Here is a 24,829-nt window from a genome sequence, read left to right on the forward strand (position 1 = left end):
TTGTACAAAATGTTATTGGAGCTCATTTGGACTTACGAAGGTCTGAGAAAAACTGTAAACTCCATCAAAAATATATCTGATGGAAAGATAAAAAGTGTTCATCACAATTATTTACAAGCACCGTAAACAAGGACCGTGATACAAGCACCGTAAACAAGGACCGTGATACAAGCACCGTAAACAAGGACCGTGATACAAGCACCGTAATCCAAGCTCCTGGTGTTTATTTATTCTTTGCTAATGTTACCCATGGAGAAAGAGAAGGATTCAGATTATGCAGTAACAAAAATTTAGAAAATGATCCAAATTTCCTTACTTATCGTCTTACCTTCTTGTAACCATAACAGTGAAGTTACATCCTGAAGTCTGCAAATTAGTCATCCACTAGTAAACCTTTCATACAAATTTTTAGCTAACATTGTCAGAATAGTTCAAACTTCTTTGAATACATTGAACCAGAAATAAATGTTGTAAAAGAGATACCGTATAGCACACTGTAAACAAATTGTGCCGTTGGAACCAACAAGAAAATCAGCTGTTTTCATTTTAGCTGTTTATAAGCGTAAATGAAACTAAATAAAAAATAATTATATACAATCAAGCGATACAGTTTCATTTCTATCATTGGGTACCTAGTAGGGCAGGGCAACGATCATGTAAGATCTTATATGATCGTTGGTTAGTTGATAGGATAAACAATAAGAATGGGGACATTCTTATTGTTTATGTTTTACCGCACAAGTGGACTTCTTCTTTTTCAGTAATGTAACCTTGCATTTTTAGTAATAAAGTTTTTGATTTTTTTATTCTTGATTCTCATCGAGTCATCCCATTGCAAAATCTGAAGCTTATTTTTAAAATTCTGGTTCATGTTGGTGAAACTGAGTGCTAGTGTCAACGATATTTTGTTTATCTTATTTTACGGTAATTTGACGGGTTTTGCTTTACTTTTTAGCTATAAAAGCAGAGGACGGCCTAATGTTTATAATTAGAGCATTTAATTTGGTTAAACCAGTTTTAAAATAACAAGAACGCATAGTAAACAAAAACACAAACCAGACGAAACTAAGCTGGATCCTTAAGAATGATAAATCTACCAAAGATGAAGTAATATAATTATATTACTTTCATCCATGGTATAGATTTACTTATTTAAGTCTATACAATAGATGAAGTAATGAGTAATTATTGTATTACTTTATCTATGTCTATACTAAAGGATTATGTTTAATGTATTTGATTTAATCTACGGTTTTAGCACGTATTGAAGTTCGCGAATAGCTTACACATTTACTATGTAAGCATAGACTAAAAACACAAGTAAACTTTTCATCCCATTGTAAATTTTGAAGCTCGTTCTTCGTGTCTAGTTCACGTCCGGTGACACTGATCGCTAGTGTCGACGAAACTTTGTTCCTATTATTTTAGGATTAATTTAATGATTTTGGTCGTGGTTTTGCGTCCAGATAAACTTAAGACCAATTATAAGATAAGTCACTTATTAGAAGAGACACGTGTGTACATTCCTCTAAAACCGCAATAACAAAAATAATAATACAGTAAATACTGTTACTCTAAATCTAAATTCTTGTACTCCTGTCACAATAAACAACACACAACTTCCTGAAGTAACTGAGGTTAAATACTTGGATCAATTTAGATACGAAATTAACATGGAAAACTTACATTATTTGGAGAAAACGGCAACAACTAAATTAAAAATCTAATCAGTTAAATTGGCTCATATCGGAAGAAAATTTTAAACTTAATCTAGAAAATAAATTATTGCTGTATAAAACGATATTGAAACCAATATGGACATACGGAGTGCAACTTTAGGGCTCGGCGAGTACTTCAAATATCGAAATCATCCAAACATGCCAATCGACAATGCTAAGGAAGATAACTAATGCACCATGGTACGTTACCAATAGAACGCTACATCAAGACCTTAAGATGCATCAGGAGGACGAAATCATAACCTTAAGTGAAAGATATGTTACTAAATTAAAATCTCATCAAAATCATTTAGCATTGAACTTACTCAACGTTACGGATACAATTTACAGACATAAGAGGCCCTCAATTCTGGACCTGCCCTTCAGATTTTTGTGATGTGATTTTTTAAAGAAAATTTGTTGTTGACAGTGCTTAGCAGCTATTTTATTGCTCAAAAGTTACTTACACAAGTTACTGGCATTTACTTATTGTTCAACATAAAATATAGAACAGATTGTAAACAAAAAATGAGGTGTTAAAAATGACTGAAGAAACAAATTGTAAACAAATCACGACCTCTACAGTGCACCGGACAGAACTAACAATAAAATAATTGTATTCAGCTGACCTGCTGACCCAAGGAATCGCCTATGCTATCGCGATGGAGACAATATTCGTGACGTGGTACTCTGACACGTTGTTACAACCAATTCAAGAGATAAAATTTCTCTCAAGTAGGCCTATCGGAACAAAAATTCGATAACATATTTCACGGTACTCTATGATGTAGATGTTCCACCATAGATAAAAGGAGAGTCTTCCACCCAAAGATAACAACACAACTAATCTTTACAATTACTGAGGCTATTCATTATTTGTTCAAATTACGCTGTTGTTATCAATCTGTTTGAAGACTTAAATCGTGTCCGTTATCTTATCTCTGAGTTTCAACCAAAGTATGCCTCAATTTTACAATTACTGTCTCGTTAAAGTGAATCCATTAATTTAATTTTACCTAGGACCGTTTTTTAAAGTAGCCATTTCAGTTTAGTTCTTAGATATAGTTTCATTCCATAACAGCATAATTTTTCTCATAACAACACGGGTAACGGACCAATGAGATTCAAGGATTGAGAGAAAATAAGTAAAATTGTAATGCTTCGAACGTCAACTAATAAGCTGATCAGTTGAGAATTTTAATTGTTGATCCGACTTGTTCCTGTTGATACTCGCGTATTTATTACCTAAGTTGGTGGAAGTTTAAGGAAGGTAGATTAAAATGATTTAAAAATGTCAGTTAGTGAAAGTGAAGTTGACGAGATGGAAATGAGAGCACAAACTGTTTGCGCTAATTTTTTGCCACCAAAATCGAAACAAAGGTATGAAATTACATACTGTACTAGCAATTCATTAAATGGACGAAACAAAATAAGGTTAAATTGATAAATGAAAATGTGTTTCTTGTTTATTTTGAAAACCTCATAACCACTTTTTCATCCAACTCGTTGCGGACCACATATTCGATGCTTTATTATTCCCAACTATATTATTCAGTTGACCAAAAAAATGCAACATTTCCCTAATTGTACCTTGTACCTGATACAGTATTTATGGTAAGAATGCTGCTAGCAGAACCTATTCCCTGAAAAAGTAACGTATTATTTAACGAACTTTAACAAACACGTAATTACATGAAATCAGCTGATTATACAATAAGTCGTTGCATCACTTTCAGTGGCAATGACAATAAACGAAAACATAACCTCTCCAAGTAGTTATGAGTTACCGTGATTGTTAGTAATTAAAAACCAGATTGTTAGTACTGTAGTTAAAAAACGGTCGTAGGTAAAGTAGTGTATGTACGCAACTCGCGTTAATAGTCTTTACGACACTCGTAGAAATTTTCTACTCGTGTCGTAAAGACTAACTTAACGCAATCGTCGCGTAAAGTACTATAAACATCTAATTATTAATTTATTTGTCTATTTATTTACTGCGAGAACATATTTTAAGCGTTTCTGTAATTTTCAAGCTAAGAATGTGTTTTACCATTTTGTTGAAGTTTCTTCTTATTACAGGTTTATTTTATATCCGACATTATGGTTGTTTAATCACAGTCAAAAAGTGATCATGCATGAATGTATCTAGGTGGAAAAGAATACATTATCCCGAAATGTAATAACAATACTATAGCTTACTCATATATATTACCTACTTAAGACGAAAAACAATTGTATTAATTACAAAATATAATTAGAAACTTAAACCTAAAGAAATAGTGTAAAACAAAGATTTTTGCTAAATAACATTGGTTTATTTGTATAATGCCAGCTTTTGCATCAAATAATTAACACAGTACTAATACTGCATACTTAGAACAACATGAGACTCGGTGGCTTTGTACAGAGTACCGCCACCGTTATGAAAATGTTTATTTATTTTCGGAAGAGCAACGATTTGAGAATATTGAAATACGAATCCCTGTTCCTTGGCGCCTGCCTCCCTGCCACTATGACGCAGACATGTGCGCAACCGGCGCATGCGCGAAAAATTGTTACGGCAAGCGAGCAAGCCGACTGGTTGACTCGATGTTTCAGTTTCGAGTTTCGATCAGTCACGATCAGCTGTTTTGCACTTTCGCAGACAGCGCCTGCCGCTAGATAGCGTTCGCGTTTCGCCTCACATTCAACGAGTGGCTCGAGGCTCAACTCTCTTCCTCTTCTCTTTGTCAGTTTGGTTTGTTTTGTTTAGTCTACACTCTGCAGGCAGGCAGACAGCTTTTGTTGTGTGGTTCACGGTTTTCATTATTTCCTCGTGAGTGTTAAATTCAGTAGTTATCATGGGGACAGCCAAAGGGAAATTATTGCAATAACAGGAGTAGGTGTGATTTGTGTTAGTCAACCAAGTGATCTTTATAGTTTGTGGCAAGGATCCAGCAATAGTTCTCAATTTAGTGAGATTATACTGAGCTGTTGATAGGTAAGTGTGTTTAGGTACATTATAATTTTAAACATAAATGCTCGTAAGTTTTACTTGATTATTTTTCTCCTGACATATAACCAATAGTAGCGTATAATCAATTATTGTTGTTATATCTGATTTTTAGGTTAAGCTCAAGCTGACTGCATGTCTATTGTGCCCAATATTGTGCCTACTTTGGAACAGGTTATGCATTTTTATCACGGTATACAGACACTGGGTTACTGGGCATTTCAACTGAACTGTAATTAAACAGTTCAAGATGAACTTACTTAGCAATGGTTTATAATAGGCCTATAGTTCTGTAGGCTTCTATATGTTTTTTTACGATTGAAAATAGACTAATCGTCGACATTTCAGAAAACATTTAGTTTTTTTTAGAAGGAACTGAAAGAGTTTATTAGAAAGCAAAAACATATCTTACCTAATCACAAGTTCACCAAAATCGAGTGAAGATATCTTCGACGTTGTACAATAAAGATGGTCTATGTGTAAGTTTTTAACTTACCTATCATAAAACGAGACTAAAGTGATGATTATTTTCACATATAGCAAGTCTTATCTAGGTACTAATTTATCGTGCTACATAAAATCAAGGCATAAAAAGATAATGACACTAATGACAGGAATCTTTTCTACAATTGTCGTCTAGTTATAATCCATATCATGGCAATTAAAATATTGTTCATATTTTCGTTTAACGGGTGAACACGATTAGGGTCACACAGATTGTACAAAATTAAGAAATAGGCACAATAATGATTCCCAAGAAACGTTATCACATCCCCGCACCTATGCTCTACTAACTGTACACAATGTCAACAAGAACAAGTCGTAAATCGTAAGACCAAATATTATTCCAGTTTGTGTTTTATAAACAAAATGTTATACACGCCTAATTTACCTAACTACACAGTCCATTGTATGAAATATTCCCGATTACCTATTTGCGATCAAGAACATGATATTATGGTACCGGAATTAATAGGCTACATTTATTATTATGTCTTGTTAAGTTACGATGAGTATAATTTCGTGATATTATTGTTTAAATAGTCTCACGCTATTCAGTCGGTTAGTAACATAGAACTGTTAGTAGCTTAGTATCTGTAGCCAAAGTTATCATAAAATCTAATGTAACGGAGAACATTGAACGATGCCAAATTACTGCAGATTCAATTGACTTCCCTGGATACTACAACCAGAACACCGCTTATCAATTTATTCACATGTGTTACAAACACGTGATAAGTTATCTGAGATCGCAAGGTCAATGACATGTTCCGTATTCATTTCGCTTTTGCACGTTCAGCAAAGCGTCGCGCCGCAGCTGCGGGTGTTGGGTGGGTTGGGGATTTTCCACAGTATAGTTGGTTGCCATGACAACCAGGCGTTGCCGGTTTTTGCGAACCTCAGACAGCTGGTTAGTGGCTGCAACAGCTGTTTTGTTCTAAGACATAAACATCTGACACGATTGTCTGGGGAAGCCGGGAAGGCATGTTGTGAGGTTGTGAAGCGGTGTTGGTTGGTGTTGCCGAAAACTATTTTTAAATTCTTGTTTTTACCCGGTGAATAATACATACAGAAATCTGTCTTTATTCCGTAGCAAAACCTACCTTAAACGGATTTTTTCACAATATTCTCATATTTGTTTCTTGCCGATAGGTAACTAATGTATGTAGCCTATCTTCCTAAGTTACTATAAATTCCTTGAACGCACAGTAAAATTGCACCCCCCTCTGATCAATGTATAATATGTATGTACATAGTGAAATTTTAACGTTTCTGACAAATTAACACATTTTGACGCTCAGGTAAGATTTTATAATGGGACAATGGTGTTGTAAAGGTGTCATCAAGTCTATACCATCAATGTCTTGTTAGCCGAGTGGTTACAGTGCTGCCTTAAAATCCTGAAGGTCGCTGGTTAGGTGCCAGCATTCCAGCCAAGGTGCAATTTGTCATTGGGTTATCAATATTAATTAGGCCTAATGATGTTATCTAACAAAAAAAGTCGACGTTAGCATAAAGTAACAAGACCAGGGTTTGGACTAGGCTTACTCCCTTTCAAAACGTTAAAAATTCTACGAAGTTGACGATAAACCAGTAAGTTTTTGTTCAAATGTTTATTGTGGACATTTTCCATCACAATGGTAAAAAACAATACACAATGTTTCGGGATCTGGAATCTGTAACTTATATAACTTATGTATTATAGTTATAACATAGGTCAAAACTATGGTTCACTTGAGGAGTTCTAGCCAGAATTTCTCGGCAGTGTTCTAGTCCACAATGTCCTAACACTAAGCTTATTTGTGTGGTACATGGTGCATATCTTTGTAACGGAGTGGTTTAACTTTGGAATCAATCTAGTCTGGAGTAGTTACAACTAGATTTGCCTCCGACGTGTTGACCTAGTAAAGAAAAGGTCGAGTTATAAATATTTGATGGATGTAAACCCGTAGTTTGTCGGCCAGGACGGATGCAAGACTGGCGAAGAGGTTTGAACCGGATAAAACCGGATACAAGTGGATGTAAGACGTCGAGGCTGGGTAATTCAAAATAAGTCGGGAGTCGGGAGAAGCTGCCAAGAACGGTTTGTTTGTTGTCCTCCTTGGGGCATCAGACATGCAAAAATATCGCACGACACCGCGACCTATGTAGCATGTAGCCCGCTATTGTGTTGGGTTTTCACGTTCGAGTGTTTTTGATACGTAGAGACGGACTCAAAGCAAGATCCTAATGTAATTTTTTCTACTCAGTAATTAAGTCTATACGATTATTTTCTAACGAAACCTGTGCGTTTCACTTATTGCGAGAAAGGATAATTTTATTCACAATGTGGTGGCAGAATGAAAGAGAATATAAAAATTTGCCGTTAACATAGTTGAATGTGGTTTTTATGGACGTGAGGGATATTTTGTCTTGTAGATTGGGAACACTGGATCTATTTAGATTACCTTTAGTACAGCTGCTTTTGGAGATAGCTAATCAATTAACTGAGCAGATGTCAACAATAGGGCCAGCTGATCCAACATGGTTGATGTTTTGAGAAATAGCTATTGGCAATAGTAAAACTTACTCAGGACTACTTTTTTAAACTACTTGCTCTTTTTGTTGGAACTAACTAGGTAGTCATTTATTGGGCCAAACCTCAAACTGGCAATAATTTGCATTAGCCAAGTCAATAAAAGAAAAAAGAAAACCAAATTTCTTCACTAACCAACACTGGAAAGTTTACATATTGGTATAAAAGTGCTACTAACTTGATGTCCTTGAGTATTGTCGTTAGCCAATTTATTGTTACCATTAGACAACAGGTTTTATACAGGAAGCCTGCGATTAGCTGTTTTTTTTAGATTAAATAATAAACCAGTTTTCAACTTTTATATTTATTTTAATTTGTTGTAACATGATGTTTACTTTTGCACAATGTTTACATACCAGCATTTTAAAATCGTCGATAAAATCACGTTTTAACAGCGATATATTTTGATTTTATTAATCATGTATACTACTCAACTGTGTGCTTGATGTACGAGTATAAACAAGAATATTTATGGTAAAACTGTTGTGAAAACAAAAAGACAAAACAGTATGATTGCAATTATTATTGAAACAATGTATACGTTATGTTGGGTAAGTTTGTTTGCGTTTAAAAAATGCCAAATTTGTAAAAACTGTATTTCAAATGTCTATCCTTATAACATTTCGTTGCTGAATTTGGCTTATCTACTAAAGTTACAGATATTGTTGCAACATAGCTTGTCAATAAATTAATGGGAAAAACATGTTTGACATAAACCGTATGCGTTCTAAACATAAGTTATCATTAGTAGTGACATTACGGCCCGATTGCAGCGTTATTACAGAAAAGGGGTAGAAATGTACAATGTGTTTTACTTACGGTATTTAGTCTTATGAACAACAGTTATGCTCGAACATAATTGTATTTAAAAAATGTACGAAATAATTTTTGTGGCTGACTAATAATAAACTAGAGTTCAATTCTATAATTTAATTCCCCCGCTGCAGCAAACCTTTCCGGCTAAGCGAATTTACATTTGCCTGGATTAATTTTCAATTTATCTATTAAATTAACATTTATGTTTAACGTGTACTTAGATTAGCTGTTACAGGGAATCTAATAAAGTGTGTTTTATTAACATATCAATGGCTTAGTATGAAATAAATAAATCCGCCAAGTTTCATCAAAATATGTCCATAGGTAAACAAGCCAACTACATCATTTTACAATATGCTCCATAAGAATAACATGGGAATTTTAAACTATTTTTTTTTAATTTTCTCCGTAACCAATCACCGTACAAAAACACTTTGATATACTAAATTATTAGTTTTTTAAGCTCTTTAAAACTGTCTGGAGAAAAACTGATAAATTTTGTGTTTTAAGGGTAAAAAATGAGAAACCCACATTTTTACCCCATAAAATCCCGTCCCCATGGTCCGATAATGCTGGTTCGCGAACTCATTCAAGTTTATCCCGCCTTACACCTTCAAAAATTTTATCAAAATCGGACAAAAATTACTCAAGTTATCGTCTGGACGGACACACATATATATATAAATATATATTTGAACGAATGGTGTTTTTGGTCTCTGGGGATATCAAAATGAAAAAGCAAATTGGTCCCGGGTCCCGGGCTTAGGTCTTACCATGAGACCTACGGTAATAGCTACTTCCCTATAGGGGATGTTCGCTAAAACAATTGTTGGGGTTTTCTCAAAACGTTCCATGGGATTTTGAAAGGCTTGACGTTTTTTTTCTGTTCATTCTGCACACGATGAATATAGTTCATTTACATTTTCATTTCATTTCCAACAATCGTGTAATCCGTTGTACAAACGATCAAGTCACAGACACTCGTAGTAATTAGTTTAAATCAATTAATGTCAAACCTAAAAAAATTATTGAAACTTAATTTCAACGATAATTAATTTTAATAAGTTTTAGTGCATTATGTGAATTGTTAGTTAAAACGAATTTATTCACATTTCAATCTTGATATTTACCATTAGTTACAGCCACCAAAATAAGTTTAGAAATTGTTATTTTATCCAGTTCGACCCAGTTCCCATACTTTGTAACATATCCAGATATTTTCGCCTGACTGACCTCAGGTCAAATGTGACTTCTCACTTGGTATATTTTGGGACGACAGAAGTGGGGGTGGGTAGATGACGTCATTGTACGTCACTACAACCTTCTGACGTCACACATCTGATCAATACAGGAATCGGCTTCGTGCCTCCGACCACAGAAAACATACTACTATAACCATAGATAGTATGGTATAGTAAGGTTATAGTAAGGTTATAGTAAGGTTATTGTAAGGTTATAGTATGTTTTCTGTGCTCCGACCCATGTAGGCTATACTTTTTACTTCTTGGAAATTTTCTAGAAAATGAAAACAAACGAGGAAAGCAAAATTTGTTCAGTTCTTGAAAAGGGGTGTGTTACGATGGCTTGTCCAAGTAATTTAGGCATACTTATCGGTACCGGTATTTCAAACTGACTTGTATTGTAACCTACAACCAAGTAAATATTTTAAAATAATGATTCATTCATTATGATATTTGTTAATAGTAGTAAAATAAAATATCACTTAATACTTATAGTGCAAACACGGGTTCACGTTCCTAGAGTGATACGTTGATGTTTCAAAACGCCTACTCTAACGAAATACTAAAAAATAAACTACTTACTAAGAAATAATCTCTAATGTATTAGTTTTTTCATGGCCATTTAATGTGTTTATATTATGTTTCCGTAAATTTTCGCCATAATCGCTATGATATTGGACCGTGTTGCTTAGTCTATGCTGATATGTACGTATTTGATAGATAATGTGTTGAATTTGACTCGATGTGGTTATAAGGTAAATCGTTGGGTAAATCGGACTTTGCGGAGCGCTCTACTGAAACTAAAAGATTAAACAATTATAAAATACTAGCAATATTTGTCGATTAGACAATTGCTGTGATTTAAATTCGGTGTTATTTATAGTGTTATTTCATTTGCTGTTCGGTGTCAATTATTTATTAGTGCCAGTACTGTATTGTTTTGTTATTATGATGTAGCTAGTAATACTAGATAGAAAACATGAATGGCTATAATCGTGAGGAATACTGAGATATACATAAATCAATCATTACTAATAAACAGCTATTTAAAAAAAGTTCCTAACTTACTCGAATCAAAACACTCAAAATTAGTTCTCAAACCATATTACTGGTTATAAGTACTCCATTTTGATTGAAGAAGAAACTACGTAATTTTGAGTTTGTTTTTTTTCTTACCTAATAAATACTCATCATACCCCAAACTTTAAATGAAGTTGAGCTGGAATTGGATTTAGTGAGTCGATGAAATAGCAAATCATAAAAGATTTACGGTTTATATTGTACCGCAGACAAGTGGAAATAAATCAATTGGTCTGTGACTTCACACAATACACAATGAACTTTGTATTCTACACTTGACCGCATGTCTACCGCAGTGGCTGTGTTTACTATTTGAGCTTCATATATTTTTAGTACCCCGAGACACCAAGAGTCTTCCCAGATGTACGATGTTGCCAGATTTTCTACCTCGACAGTTTAATTTTTCTTTTTTACGTAAGACATGATTGTTTTGCAACAGTGTTAACATATTTGTGGAACCTAACCCGACATGTTAAACTTCCCTATCCCAAGCGTGATGTATACAACTTCTTTACTTCTCGAGTGAAGTAAAGTATCATAAAACTCACTCGGTGATGAAATGAAACCCATTTAAATAACATTGAGTGCTCAACTCAAAAAACATACCTCTATGGAGCCAACGACGTTCAACGCTAGAAATCAGCTGTGCGCTTGAACTTATTGTTATGCTTTAAAGAATTTTCCTAACCTAGCTTTTGTTTGTAAAAGAACTGTTAGAAGATGAGTGAAATGGATATAAATGAAAAATATTGTACGTAACCTCCTGTATATTGTCGGGTCAGGTAAAATCTTGTACGTTACGCGTTACGCAAGAGCGTGTTTACATCTCTTAGGTAAATTATGCAACTCGCTTCCGCTCGTTGCACAACATTCACCTGCATGATGTAAAAACGCTCTTACTACACTTGTAAGGTAAATAGCTATTACTTTTTGGCTTTTCAGTATTGATATGTACAAATGCCAATAGTTTTACTCAATTTATTTGCATTTGCAACGTTTTTGTAAGGCAGCGGTCCAAACTTTTTGATTGTTTATATTGTAGATTAACTGACAGCGCACTTACAAAATTATAATATAGGCCTACTGTATTTATTTTCAACTCCAACGGAAGCTCCAATTTTTAATACATCCATTAGTAGGCAGCAGCCTTATTACATAAGGCATGTATAACTTTAAACAACAACTAAGAACTCTATACAAAAGTAAAATAATAAACTAGACATAAATAGATAAATATCTATGCATTGATTACATCGAGCACATGATATAAATTATGTGCTCGATGGTTGATTATAGCAACAGTGAAGTAAGGTCCTTACTTATCTGTGATGATAGATCTAAGCTCTCAATCGATCCAACTCGGGTTCGAACCGTCAAGTAGACTACTGAATTGCCCTTTCTCACTTGTAAGATACCAAAGACAAAATATACTCCCTATACTTTGTGAGGGTGTTATTTTATTTAGCCAAGTTGTATTTACTTATCAGAACGCAAATTTGTGTCGTAGGCTAAACAATATTAGAAAAAATTTAATTTTCGTGAAACCTCGTACCTATATGTAGTTAACACATAATATGTTGATATTATCATAATTGGTTCAAAGTTTTTAAAAGTTCATAACAACACATGTTCTTAATAATTTGTATAGTCTGCCATTTTTGAACGTTGAAGGTCAGGTCGTGGTGGTGAACTTAAAATGAACTGACCTTCCTTATAGATCAATGTCTAGGCTCTGGCTATGTGTGCGAGGGACGGGGTGGGTTCATTGATCGTTAACTGCGGGAGTGTTAAAATGTTGAACGCTGAACCGCAGGGACTAAACGGTAATAATGATGATGCTGATAAATGATAATGTTCAACCTCTAAAACTGCCAGTATTTTACTTTATACGTGTAAACTATAGCTGATCTGAATTTTATCAAAGAAAAGATTGTTTCGTATTGTAGTTTTAATAGACTACTTGATTCCCGTATGTAGGACGGGCTAACAACTAGTCCGAAGCAAAAAAGCAGTTTAGTTTCTTATGATCTTTAAATTTTTATCTAATTAAGAAATAATGACAGTTAATAATGATTACTAATTATGACACAGACAGGAAATTGTTTGCTTGAAATAGGCGTGTGCTCCCGCCATCTCCGCGTCCCGCCACCTCCCTACTTAAGTACTTTTCAAGGTCTTATACAATAAAGTATTTCTTGACTCTAAATTAGCCCTAAACAGATGGAATAAGTACAGTAGTATGCAAAATCAATGGTTTTACCGTTGCCTTGCTAATCGATTATGGAAAATCCCGCGACCTGAGTAGGTTAAACTATGTTACATAACTTATTTTGCATGAATTGCTGAACATAAATTAGTTTGTGATTTGGATTTCACAGTACAAATATTTACGGCAATCGTGGTTGTTAATTAATAAATCTGTAAACTGCAAGGTCTCGTTCTATCGGAGTTTTAAGTGTTTAGTCCATGGCTGTAAAGCAAAACAAAGTGCAATTTTTAATCTTTTAACCCTCAATAAGTAAAGAAAAGAGATCTACAATAAAGACATTGAGTGGCCTTACACTAATTAAGATTAGCTCCTACTCTCAATTTTTTCGGAAATCGGGCTCATCCACTGATTTTCATTCTGTGGTCGCTGGGCTCATCTGTGTAGATTTGAGTAGTCTATCTATATTTTACTACACAACTGACGTAGGGTTTGAGAAGGCGTATGTTAATCTTGCCAGAGTAGCATAACTTGTGATGGGCTTACGTTGCAAACCAGAAGTTGTGAGTGGTTTTATTTAGCTCACTGGAGTATGCCTTGTCATCAGCTTAGACAGCGCCGTATACACAATGACAGAAGGTGTGTGTGTGTGTGTGTGTGTTGTGCGTGTGCTTATTCAGCGCAGCACATCAATGACGTACAGTATGCGTGCATGTGTGTGTTATGCGTGCACCACGTGTAATATGTTTATGCGGCGCGTGACGTTCTAACATGAGGCCGAGCTTACACAGTACGACACGGAGGCTCTATATGCAGAGTTATTGCTATTATATTTGTTACCTTTTTTGTTGCCTTCGTTTTTGACTGCCAAGAGGTTTGTATTCATTCTATGTACATTTTGCCACTTTATGTGGCATATTCAGACCATAGAGCAAATAGTATATTTTATATTATACAATATTTATAATAATAATATAATATGAATTCATACATTCTGAATGATTCAGACCCCTGAAGAAATTTTTCGCACAAATTCAGCTAAAGAACGAATGCAACAAAAAAAGCCAAGAAAATATGGATTGCCCATGCATTATCTATATGAATTTGAACAGGTGGCCTTTTTTGCACCTGGAAACGTCAAGATGAAAAATCAAATCGGTCTCGGGCCATGATACCTATGGTAATAATAGCTTATTCCCTAAATGAGAAATTCGCTAAAAATCATTACAGATGTAAAACCTCAAAATTCTGTTTTAGCTCAAAATTTTTAACTTTTAACTATAAATGTTGAAGGAAAATTAACAAAACTTTTGATAATAACAACAATGAGTCATGGCCATTGCAAAACACCACCGAGCACATTTGCGTTTTACTGATAAGATGAAAGTGTACTGCAAGCTAACTGATAATGGGATTTTATCAGTCAGATACATAACTGGTTTGAACTGGTTTAAGATTGTGCCTATGGCTTCAACAGAGGGAAGCCGTTGTAGCAATGGCACTGAGGCACTGACCCCGGCAGAGTTTTATGTAAGTTGAGGTCAAGGTGACGTAGACTGCCCTAGATGCAGCGCAGCGTCTCTTGGCAACAAGATTTGTTTTGTGAAAACATAAATATCAATAATTTAATTTATTTTTACTTGTTTGTTTTTACACAATTGCCATTTTTTTTATCTTTTTATACTTGTTACCAAGGTCGACCTTTTTTGGATAGCGTTTTTAATTGATACCCCAGTGACAAAATGGAATATGGGACCAGAATCGATCTTGCTTGAGTCCAATTAGCACCTTCAGATGGAATATGGGACCAGAACCGATCTTGCTTGAGTCCAATAATCGCCTTCAGGCCGGTATCCACAGTGCGAGGCAGCTCGCTGCGAATGCCTCGTTGCGAATGCTCGGCTTTGCCTCGGACTGTGGATACCGGGGTTGCTCGCTGTGAGGCACTCGCATCGCACAATGTGAGGCGAGCCGTGTACTTGTCGGTCTCAGAGCAGTGCTCAATGAAAGGTGCCTCGCTCCGAGTTATGTGTCATCATGGATACCTAGACATGACATGATCAGAGATTTATATAGTAAAGTTTATGGAAAGTAAAGCGGGTGGTTCGCGTGCTCGCAGTGAGCATTTGTGGTTACAAACTATCTGCCAGCTAAAGAGCTCACCCTGAGGCAGATGACACGAGGCATTCGCAGCGAGCAGCCTTACTGGCCTTTCAGATTTGATAGCGAGCACTAGCCAGTTTACCCAGACAGTTAACATAGCCGGTTTATATTTTATTGGGGGAAATTACGTGTAATGTACCTTGGTATCGAGCCATAGCTCAGTATAATTTATTACGAGAGTAAAGCATTAAAAATGAAACTCACTTTTTTACAACTAATTTTTGGCTTTTATTATGTTCCAGTGAAATCTCGGGAATATTCTCAGTGAGAGGGATCTTACCTTTCAATTCATTATGAACACAGCTGTACAAATTAGGAAACATATAAGACATATAAGAGTGCATACAAATTGTAAAATCTACCCTTTAAATAAGAGTGAAACATTGGCACTCAAACTGCACCAACACGAAACACCATCACTCATCAACACCATTCAACACTACTTGCTATATTTTCCCCTATATTGAGTAATCTTCAGTGTAATCTTTGCTCAATAGTTACAACTTTTTTTTTGCTGGTATACTGTGGATGGCTTGTTATAAACACATGTGACAAGTCTTTGGTTTACTTTTTCCTTGTTATGTTGTTCGACCAACATAGTTGCATAGCAACCCCTATGGGCCCTATGGCCAATTTAAAAGTTCAAATGAGTTGTGTATCGAAATATGAATTTTTCTGAAGTAGTGAGTGGCTGTTTGTTATCAATCGTGTTTTTTGGCTATAAGTCCCTAATTAAAAAATTTAGTCAAAATCCTTCCGCTGGATTTGGAGATAGGTAGACAGATAAACATACCTTGCTTTTATTAGAGTATAGGATTAATGGAAAAAATAACCATATTTATATGGTGTATTTTTATACAAAATTAAAAATGTTATGATACTTCTCTCATATAATATAATACTAGCTTTGCAAAGTAACACTGATGTGCAATGTAGAACAACCCAAGAAAAAGGAATGAACACAGCAGCCCATAAATCAAGTGAGTGATTGAGCAAAGATAAATTACAATGAACAAAGAACAAAGTATTGCCAATTGGCATTTAATTTGCTGTATGACAGTGCTCAGTGTAAGTGTTTTAGTAGTTGTCAATTCAAAATAAATGCTACTTATATTTCAGAAACTACATTCATCCAAATAATTTAGTAGATACCGTAATTAATAAGTTATTATTTTTAAGTGCTGCCCTCAGTATGTTAGTTTGTATTCAATTTTTACATTTGCATAAGGGAAACTTTGGTCATTCTTGCATTAATATTTTGTCTTGATGTCCGACAATTTTGTTAAACTTTTCAAATACAAGTACGATGAAGATTTACCTTAATAACATAATACTTTAATACTTTTAACGTAATAATTTGCCTTAACATTCTTTTGAAAATCAAAAATGATACAATCAATAAGACTTATTCAGATTTCAGCCAGTGGTGTAAACATTTTACAAAATCCTCATTTTTCTATGTTAATTTGAGCAGAACGACAAGGTTATTTTTATATATTTTTCAGATCAACCAATTGGTGTGACTTGGAGCAGTCTTGAACCGTGAACCACCTCTACATCAGCTAGAGACATCCTAGATAACCTCAGTAAGAATGCAGTGCTTCTAGTCTCCAAGTAACAAAAGTCAGCTAGGAAAAGGAGAGTGACGGTTGAATTTCACCAAGGAAGCCCAAAGTAGCCGGTCCTTATGAAAAATTTGTTCGGTCTTAGTGTCTCTAGGAGTTTCATTTTCGAGTTTTCCGCACAGCCGCAAACCCGGCGGCTCGAGCATCTCAATAGGTATCATCACCAGTTTCCGTTAGATCTGCAAGGTTGGCCGCGAAGATGGACACAGACTGTATTATTATCGTAATTTAGTTAGCGAATTTGAACTTATTTTCAAATTTTCAGTGTGATTAGGTTTAGTGCGATGGAACCGTTACTGGACAAGGAGAATAGAGTGAACGGGTTGGCTCCCATTGTGCGATGGAGCAACCCCACTCCTACTTCAGAGTCACCCTCCTCCAGACAATCTCCCACAAAGTCCGGAAGTAGTGGGATCGGACCAGATTCTCCTGCGGGAACTCCCACAGTGGCCTCGAGTGGAGAAGAACCGAACCTCTTCGCCTCCACTCCGTCAGCAATATCTTGTAACAATAATGAATCTCCAGAGAATGCGACGACAATAATTGAAAACCCAGGGTACGAAGTGAAATTCAAGGAGCCAGAGATAGCCGACTCTATCATCAGTAGTGATTCCTACATGGATGAAGACAGTGAGGAAGATAAACCAAAGATCCCAGATGGAGGGTGGGGATGGGTTGTAGTCATGGCCTCTTTAGTTATCAGTATGATTGCCGACGGAATTAGTTTTTCATTTGGGCTGCTCTTCCTAGAGTTTTTGAAAGAGTTTGAAGCTAGTAAAAGTGCGACCTCTTGGATTGGAAGTCTATTCATGGCTGTTCCACTGATGTCTGGGCCAATATGTTCTGCCCTTGTGGATCGGTACGGATGTCGATGGATGACAATACTCGGAGGGTTGATCTCAGGGTTGGGATTTATCTTAAGCACATTCTGTGACACCATATATCTCATGTACCTAACTTTTGGAGTTATAGCCGGTATTGGGCTGGGCTTGTGTTATGTCACCGCCGTTGTCAGTATAGCTTACTGGTTTGACAAGAAGCGTACCCTAGCCACCAGCTTGGGGGCCTGTGGTACAGGTATTGGAACTTTCGTGTATGCTCCGATGACTCAGTTTTTCATCAATGAGTTCGGTTGGAGAGGGACTGTTCTCCTCCTGGCTGGAACATTCTTCAACATGTGTGTCTGCGGCGCTGTCATGAGAGACCCTGAGTGGTGGACAGAGGAGCAAAACAAGGGCGGTACTTTGTCAAAACAGTCTAAAAATACTTCCTCCTGTGGATCCATCTCTGGAAGATCAGCTGCCAGTGAATTTCCTGGAGTGGAAGAAATTCGGAAAATGATGAAGTCTGGAGAAACTCCAGAGTATTTACTGACTGCTTTGGCAACGTCAATGAAGAAAGAGGGAGAAGAAGCGCCCGCTGATGGTAACATTCATAATTTCCACTCTGTGGTCAACCTACCAACCTTCATTCGCCAAAATGAGAAGGTGATTTTACAAATTTTCTTGGATATTGTATATAAAAATGTTATATCACATGAAACAGATTTGATTGTGGCACATTTATCACATCTTTATTATATAACATTTACCTCACTAAATACTAGTAACATTTTCTTGCTGCCAAGCTAATATGACATGAATTACACCATTCATGGTAACAGCAACAGCTTCATGGTAACATTTACCTCAACATTTTCTTGCTAATTGCCAAGTAAAGCTAATATGACATTAATTACACCATTCATGGTAAAAGCAACAGCTACAGTATTATCAATTTCATCTCCACTTAGATTGGCATTCAAGGCAATCATAAAAGTAATCTCGATTACAAATTCATTACATATTTAAATTAGTGTAACCAATTAATCAGTTTTAGTAATGGTTATTAATTTATTCCCTGTCTTTTGTCACAACTATGTGTAGCTTAATGGCCCTAATTGTTCGTTTTCAACTATTATAAGACACAGTGTGCACATTGGACATATTATATTAGCTTGAAAACTATTTAATTACCGGTATATACATTTAGAGGAAGAGTAAATAGGTGTATTTCTTATTGCGGAAACGTTGCTCATAGGATTTTATATTGTGTTGATATTCTAAAAAGTTTTGGAAGAAATGCTTTGGAAAAATAATTTAATTGTTTATAAACTTTAAGTACCATTGGTTGTGGATAGTATTTATAGTATTTTTCCATCGGTTGGGCAGTATGCCCTTGCAGCACAACTGTTCACAATAGCCATTTTTTTATTCAGGTACCCCTAGAAGTGTTGGAGTCGTTGAAGGCTAACCAGCGCCTGTACAATCTCATCGTGGAGAACTACCCTAGTCTGTTGTTATGTCGCAGTATCAGCGACCACGGCCATCTTAATAAGGCGGTGAGTGTTCAATGCCATATCATTGCAGAAATTCTTTTGGTTGTTTTCCTACACTCAATTTCACGCTCACTAAGCAGTACAATTCTTATGAGGTATAATTGAGCTCTTAAACTTATGTTTATCTTTATCATCATCAAGTAAGATGTGTTAACTGTTTGCCTTGTGAAGCCGCTGTGTCGCTACAAGTTACTTATTTCTATAACTTAGTGATTTTAATTAGTTAGTATTTTTACTTGTTGATTTGAATTTCAAATTTGTTATGTTAAAAATTAGTAAAGAATTAAAAAGTACCTAAAACAGCAGAAAAAAAGGAAATGAAAACAATAGTTTTGTTCATAGCATAGTATTATTCCATGTAGCATTATTGTACAGCAGCTGTAGCACACTCTTCCTACTATGAGAGCGCTGTAGTAACTTATGTGATGGCAAGGGGGGGGAAGGAGAGCAGGAGGGGACGACAAATAGAATCTGCTCTAGACACCAGCGACTGGTACTTTAATTTTAGTTTAATTGTACAACACTACTTAAGTGTACAATTAAATGTATCCTCTGTTTCTTACTTCTCTGTGGTTAGTAACAACTCTACAAGGCATCTCGCTCCATTCTACACTCATCCTTCATTCATTTTTGGGTTTCTGAATCACCATACCCTGTTGTTAACTACGTAAAAATAATAAAACTATCTGATATTTATTGTCGTAGGGTATGGGTGAAGTGATCAGTACTCGAGTGCCAGTCCCAGTCACTATGTCAGTGAAGGTGAAACCTCATGCGAAGAAAACAGAAATCACATCACCACTGAACGACTCAGTAACACAACCGCTGGTGCCAGAGGCTCGAGAAGTCACAGTGATCGGTAAGATGTCATTTAAACTAAAATTAGAAGTTAAACATAGAAGTTGTATTAATCTAAATGATGATAATTATAACCAAAATGCCTATAGTTATAGCCTTATTAATCTAAAGTGTATTAATTTATATCATCATAAATAAAATTATCTAAATCATAACATTCAAACTTTGATGCAACAAATTTCTTGTTTTCTTGATTTTTCTCCCTTGAGCAGATTCTAAGACTTAATTCATTAGAAATAAATAGGTTATTTTACCTGTTACCGTCTTCAATCCTTATAAATTATTAAACTAGCCTATATAGTCAATAACTTTCTGATGAATATAGTGAGGCCTTAGTTTACTTCGGTTTAAAACCACTTGTGTCACATACTGTCTGACTTTTAAAAATGTTGAATGTTATGAATATAAAAAAAAAAAAACACACACACACACACACACAAAGCACACAACAAATCTCTACAGATTTATCAGAACGTACGTCATCGGCACCTGTCCAGCCTGGAATCTATTAGTATTTGGCCAGCAAAACAGATGAAATGTTTTTGTGCTTGAATGTTGTGTATATAAACTGTATGTTCAACAATAAATAAAATAAAATAATGACAATCAGGTTATATAAGCTTTAAAAGTATTGTCCAAATCTAAACTCACGAAAAACTGTCCCTCCCAAAGATCTGTTTGATCAGACTATAAGCCAATCCTTATATTTTGCTACTGTCCAAATGTTAAGATATTTGTTCAAAGTTACTGAATGTGCTGGAATTATTTCTTAATAAATCTATGAAGCAACTGATATAGCGTGCTTTATTCTAATAATATATCAGTTATTCTAATAATATACCAGAGATTATTCAGGCGAGTTTTAAATTTTAAAAAATTTGCTTGTAGCCTACATTTAGTTGATCTTTTCACTTAATTTCAGAGAATAAAGAGGAAGATGCCACAAGCCCTAGCGAAGGTGAAACTGATGCATAGGCACTTTTGAGAGTTTAGTTTTTCACGCTTGCATGACATATGACTACATCACTGCATGATTTACATCTCATGCACATCATGCATGCCATCAGTATTTTGCACAGTGATGCGCTAATGAATTAGATAATAATTTCATTGTTTGTTTTCACATGTGTCAGCATTTTATACATAAAAAATAAGAGTTTTTAAAGTTGCATAATGTTGTGGATTAAAATGAATTATGTTACACTGGACCTCGGAAACGTGTTGAAAAGTTTCCTTAACATTGATGTATTCTTAACGAATATATTTAAAAATTTTACAAGGAGTTTTATTCCCAAGTCAAAAATAGGAGAATCAAAATTTTTTTGAATATAATTTTAACAAAGGACTTTTTTAATGATAAGTTTTGAAAGAGTAGGCCAAACCTATAAAACAATTCTTTCCATGTTTTAAATGAGTAAAACAGCAATAATATTTCAAACTGTTTGATTATTTTTTATAATTTTCTGGATCAAAAGTGTGATAAATTGTTAATGCTGATACATGTATTACAAAAATCAATGAAATACAATCTTTGATTGATTACTTTTTTTGCCCACTCTCCTGTAAATAATGCAAAACCTTAGACTAAACTGTTCATAGTTAAATAAACATTTGTGCAATATTAACTTTTTTTTAAACGTTTGAACAGAGTTTCTTTCTTAGAAGAATTTACTTTCTTGATTGGTATGAATAAGTTTGATTTTGAAAATATTCCCACCTTAATCTATATCACTGGGTAGTATCTGCTTCAGCCTTTGTTTAGGAAAAAAAAAATCTGCATTAGTTCAACAGATTCTAGCTGAAGAAAAAAATTGATGAAACAATGGCTAAATAAGCTCAATTCATTTAAGAAAAATAACCTAAACTTGCATTCCTAGAAAGTATTTGTTTGCAGTTTTCTATAAAAAAAAAATCAATACAGAGAAACACATTGAGAGTTTGGGTGTCAAAAACACAAGTGGTGGGATGTCCATGTTGTAGTTCTTGGCACCTCCACAAGTTAGGAGCAGTCGTCTTCCAGCTCTGTATTTTCCTCTTTTTTCATCGTTAAGGCCAGTCTTGTAAGTTTTGTTCTCTATGGTTTGTGCATTTGAACACAGATTAAATAAAAATCTGAATTGCTACCACAACCTTGACTGATACTAAAAGGACATTTATTTCCTATCGCTTCTCTGTTCTCATACTTTCGGCCCCTTCTAGAGTTTGGTTGATTGCTTCTCTAATTTAATATAATTATAATTATCCATTAGAAATCATTAAAAAAATATTTGAGTGGTGGTGACAGTTATTTTCCTCACCTAGTATGTCTTTATTGTAAATAAATGTTATACTGTTAAGATGGAATGGAAACTGGTAGATAAAAAATATGAAGTATTTAGTAATGGTTTATAGTTCTTATTATTTATAGAACTCATAATAAACCTAACTAAAGAATACGCTGGTCTTCATACTTTTTATAGTGTGTTTTCTTAATTAAGTTAACAAGGAATGAGACTGAAAATGATTTAAGTCAAGAAGGTTCAACTTGGTTTTAAACCTGAAGTACAATAACATTTTTTATAATTTATTTTTATCTAGTTGGCCATCGTGAGCTCAAATCGCGAGGCGTTCCTCCAGCCAGAGTAGACAGCGTTCCTTGGCTACGCAGACAGTTCAGCCTCAAGGAGAACACTAATCCCCACTATCTCAAGCACATCAAGGTCCATAGGTGAGTCTTGTCTTGAGACTAACAAGCACAAGTAGACTTCTCATCCCATTGTAAATTTTGAAGCTCCTTTTTTGTGTCTAGTTCATGTCCAGTGACACTGATCGCTAGTGTCGACGATATTTTATTTAAGGGTTAATTTAATGGTTTGTGCTTTTGGTCATGGTTGTTTGTGTTCAGATAAACTTACGACCAATTAGTAAGAGAGAAGTCATTTATACGTTTGAAGTTGAGTTCAAGTGAAGTTATTTATTTCATGATTTGTACTTTACTGTTTGGTTATATAACTAGGGGACGAGTTATTTTTTATGATTAGATCCTTTTATTTGGTTAAACAAGGTTTTAAATTACTTAATTAACAAGAAACAAATTTTAAAAAAATCACAACCTCTACAGTGCACCGGACAGAACTAACAATAAAATTGGCTTCAGCTGCTCCATAAAGGATGAGAAATCTACTAATGGAGTATGTTTTATCTATCTGTTGAAATTGAAGCCGCTCACTATGTGTAGATCAACAACTGAGGCAAAAATTAATAAAATAAAGTATCGCAAAGATAAGATAAACAAAACCGTTTTAAATTAATACCGTACCAAAACAAAACTTATAATCACTCAAAAATTTGTCTAAATATATGGAATTCCTAAAGTTGAAATAATAAAACTATATAATGCAATTCAAATGTAGAAATTAAATTAAATTTGAAAAGCTGAACTAAAACTTCATATTGAGGCACCCAAAACCTACCACATCACTAACACTAACTGTGGCGTTTTAACAACATGCCCTACTTAAAGCAAATGCTTAGTGCCTGTCAGCAAATCAAGATATTGTTTCAACACTCTCACATATTCACCAAGCATTTTTAAACATTTCCCCATCTCTATCTTGTAATAACCTACATACCATCACAGGAGTTTGATTTTTTTTACAAAAACTATTACCATCATCAGCATTAATTATTCTACTTGATGATCTTTGTTAAAAAATTAGATGGTCTCCTCAGTAATAAATTTGTTAAAAGACTACTTACATTTCTTTGACACACTTTTTTATGTGAAAATGTGTACTCACTTGTATCAGTGTCTCAGGATGGGAAATATTATTAACATATCAATAATTATGTATTATTGACCACATATTCTTTGAACTTTTGTATAACCTTGTTTTTATTTTTTTGTGTGATTCTTAGCAGCTTTAATGCAATTCCCGTCTGCATGTTTGTATTGGTAGTAAGTACACTTTTTGTTCATTAACTAACAGCCAAAGTTGAGACCATGCAAAAAAACCTGAAATATTGTTAAAAGGCTTCCTACTTTTTTGTCTATTTGTTTTCTATTTAAATCACCTCTAATGAGCAGTTGCAAATAATGATTACTTACTTTTCTTAACTGGTTTGACACAAAAATAAGATTTCCTCAATTGCTAGTTCACCAATGAAATCAATTTGAATAGAGGGAAATATGCTAATAATATCCTTGGGGAATGAAATATACCCTTAGTAATTTGCCCTATAAATTTATGTTAGCATGAAAGATTGGGTGTGGCTATTGATATAAGGAATGGAAGAGGGTTGGCAGGGGGTGGATTCATTACAAGACAATTGTGTCAAGGAATTTCAACTATCTTGATTTATTCGTTTCGACATCCTAGGACCTTTAATTTCCAAACTAACCCTTTTCTTGTTTCTTTGATGTTGATTGATTCAGAGTTGAACTTTGATATTTCATTCATAACAGTTTTACCTTTGTGTGGGCAAGTTATTTCAAATGATTATGACATTTATGGTAAACACCAAAGATGGCTTATGGCCATTGGTTTTAAGGATTTTGTAATAGATTAGTTTAACAGCAGGCTTACCTACTGACAAAAATATATGGAAATTCACAAATAAACACATAAACCCAGAATTTTCAGGGCTACTGACTCTTTCATCAGTAGTACTGTAGTCTTTGTACTCGTAGGGTTTTCT

General features: G+C 34.7%; 2 protein-coding genes across 2 annotated transcripts in view; one reads left to right on the top strand and one right to left on the bottom strand.

Annotated features, from left to right (window-relative positions):
- LOC129000830 (uncharacterized) overlaps positions 1 to 440 on the bottom strand; it is a 35,739-nt gene extending 35,299 nt beyond the window's left edge. Inside the window, exon 1 of the mRNA XM_054427873.1 lies at positions 329 to 440. Coding sequence (XP_054283848.1) covers positions 329 to 381 — 53 coding nt within the window. The 5' untranslated portion in view covers positions 382 to 440. The remainder of the gene's footprint in view (positions 1 to 328) is intronic.
- A 4,015-nt stretch (positions 441 to 4,455) lies between these two features.
- The window catches only part of LOC128999706 (monocarboxylate transporter 14-like), a 40,972-nt gene continuing 20,598 nt past the window's right edge, over positions 4,456 to 24,829 (top strand). Inside the window, exons 1-6 of the mRNA XM_054426345.1 lie at positions 4,456 to 4,698; positions 16,798 to 18,404; positions 19,175 to 19,297; positions 20,000 to 20,153; positions 21,075 to 21,110; positions 22,730 to 22,859. Coding sequence (XP_054282320.1) covers positions 17,202 to 18,404; positions 19,175 to 19,297; positions 20,000 to 20,153; positions 21,075 to 21,110; positions 22,730 to 22,859 — 1,646 coding nt within the window. The 5' untranslated portion in view covers positions 4,456 to 4,698; positions 16,798 to 17,201. The remainder of the gene's footprint in view (positions 4,699 to 16,797; positions 18,405 to 19,174; positions 19,298 to 19,999; positions 20,154 to 21,074; positions 21,111 to 22,729; positions 22,860 to 24,829) is intronic.

Source organism: Macrosteles quadrilineatus, unplaced genomic scaffold (assembly GCF_028750875.1).
Source record: "Macrosteles quadrilineatus isolate MER2022 unplaced genomic scaffold, UCM_ALF_1.0 Scaffold_8__2_contigs__length_117827958, whole genome shotgun sequence".
Taxonomy (NCBI): domain Eukaryota; kingdom Metazoa; phylum Arthropoda; class Insecta; order Hemiptera; family Cicadellidae; genus Macrosteles; species Macrosteles quadrilineatus.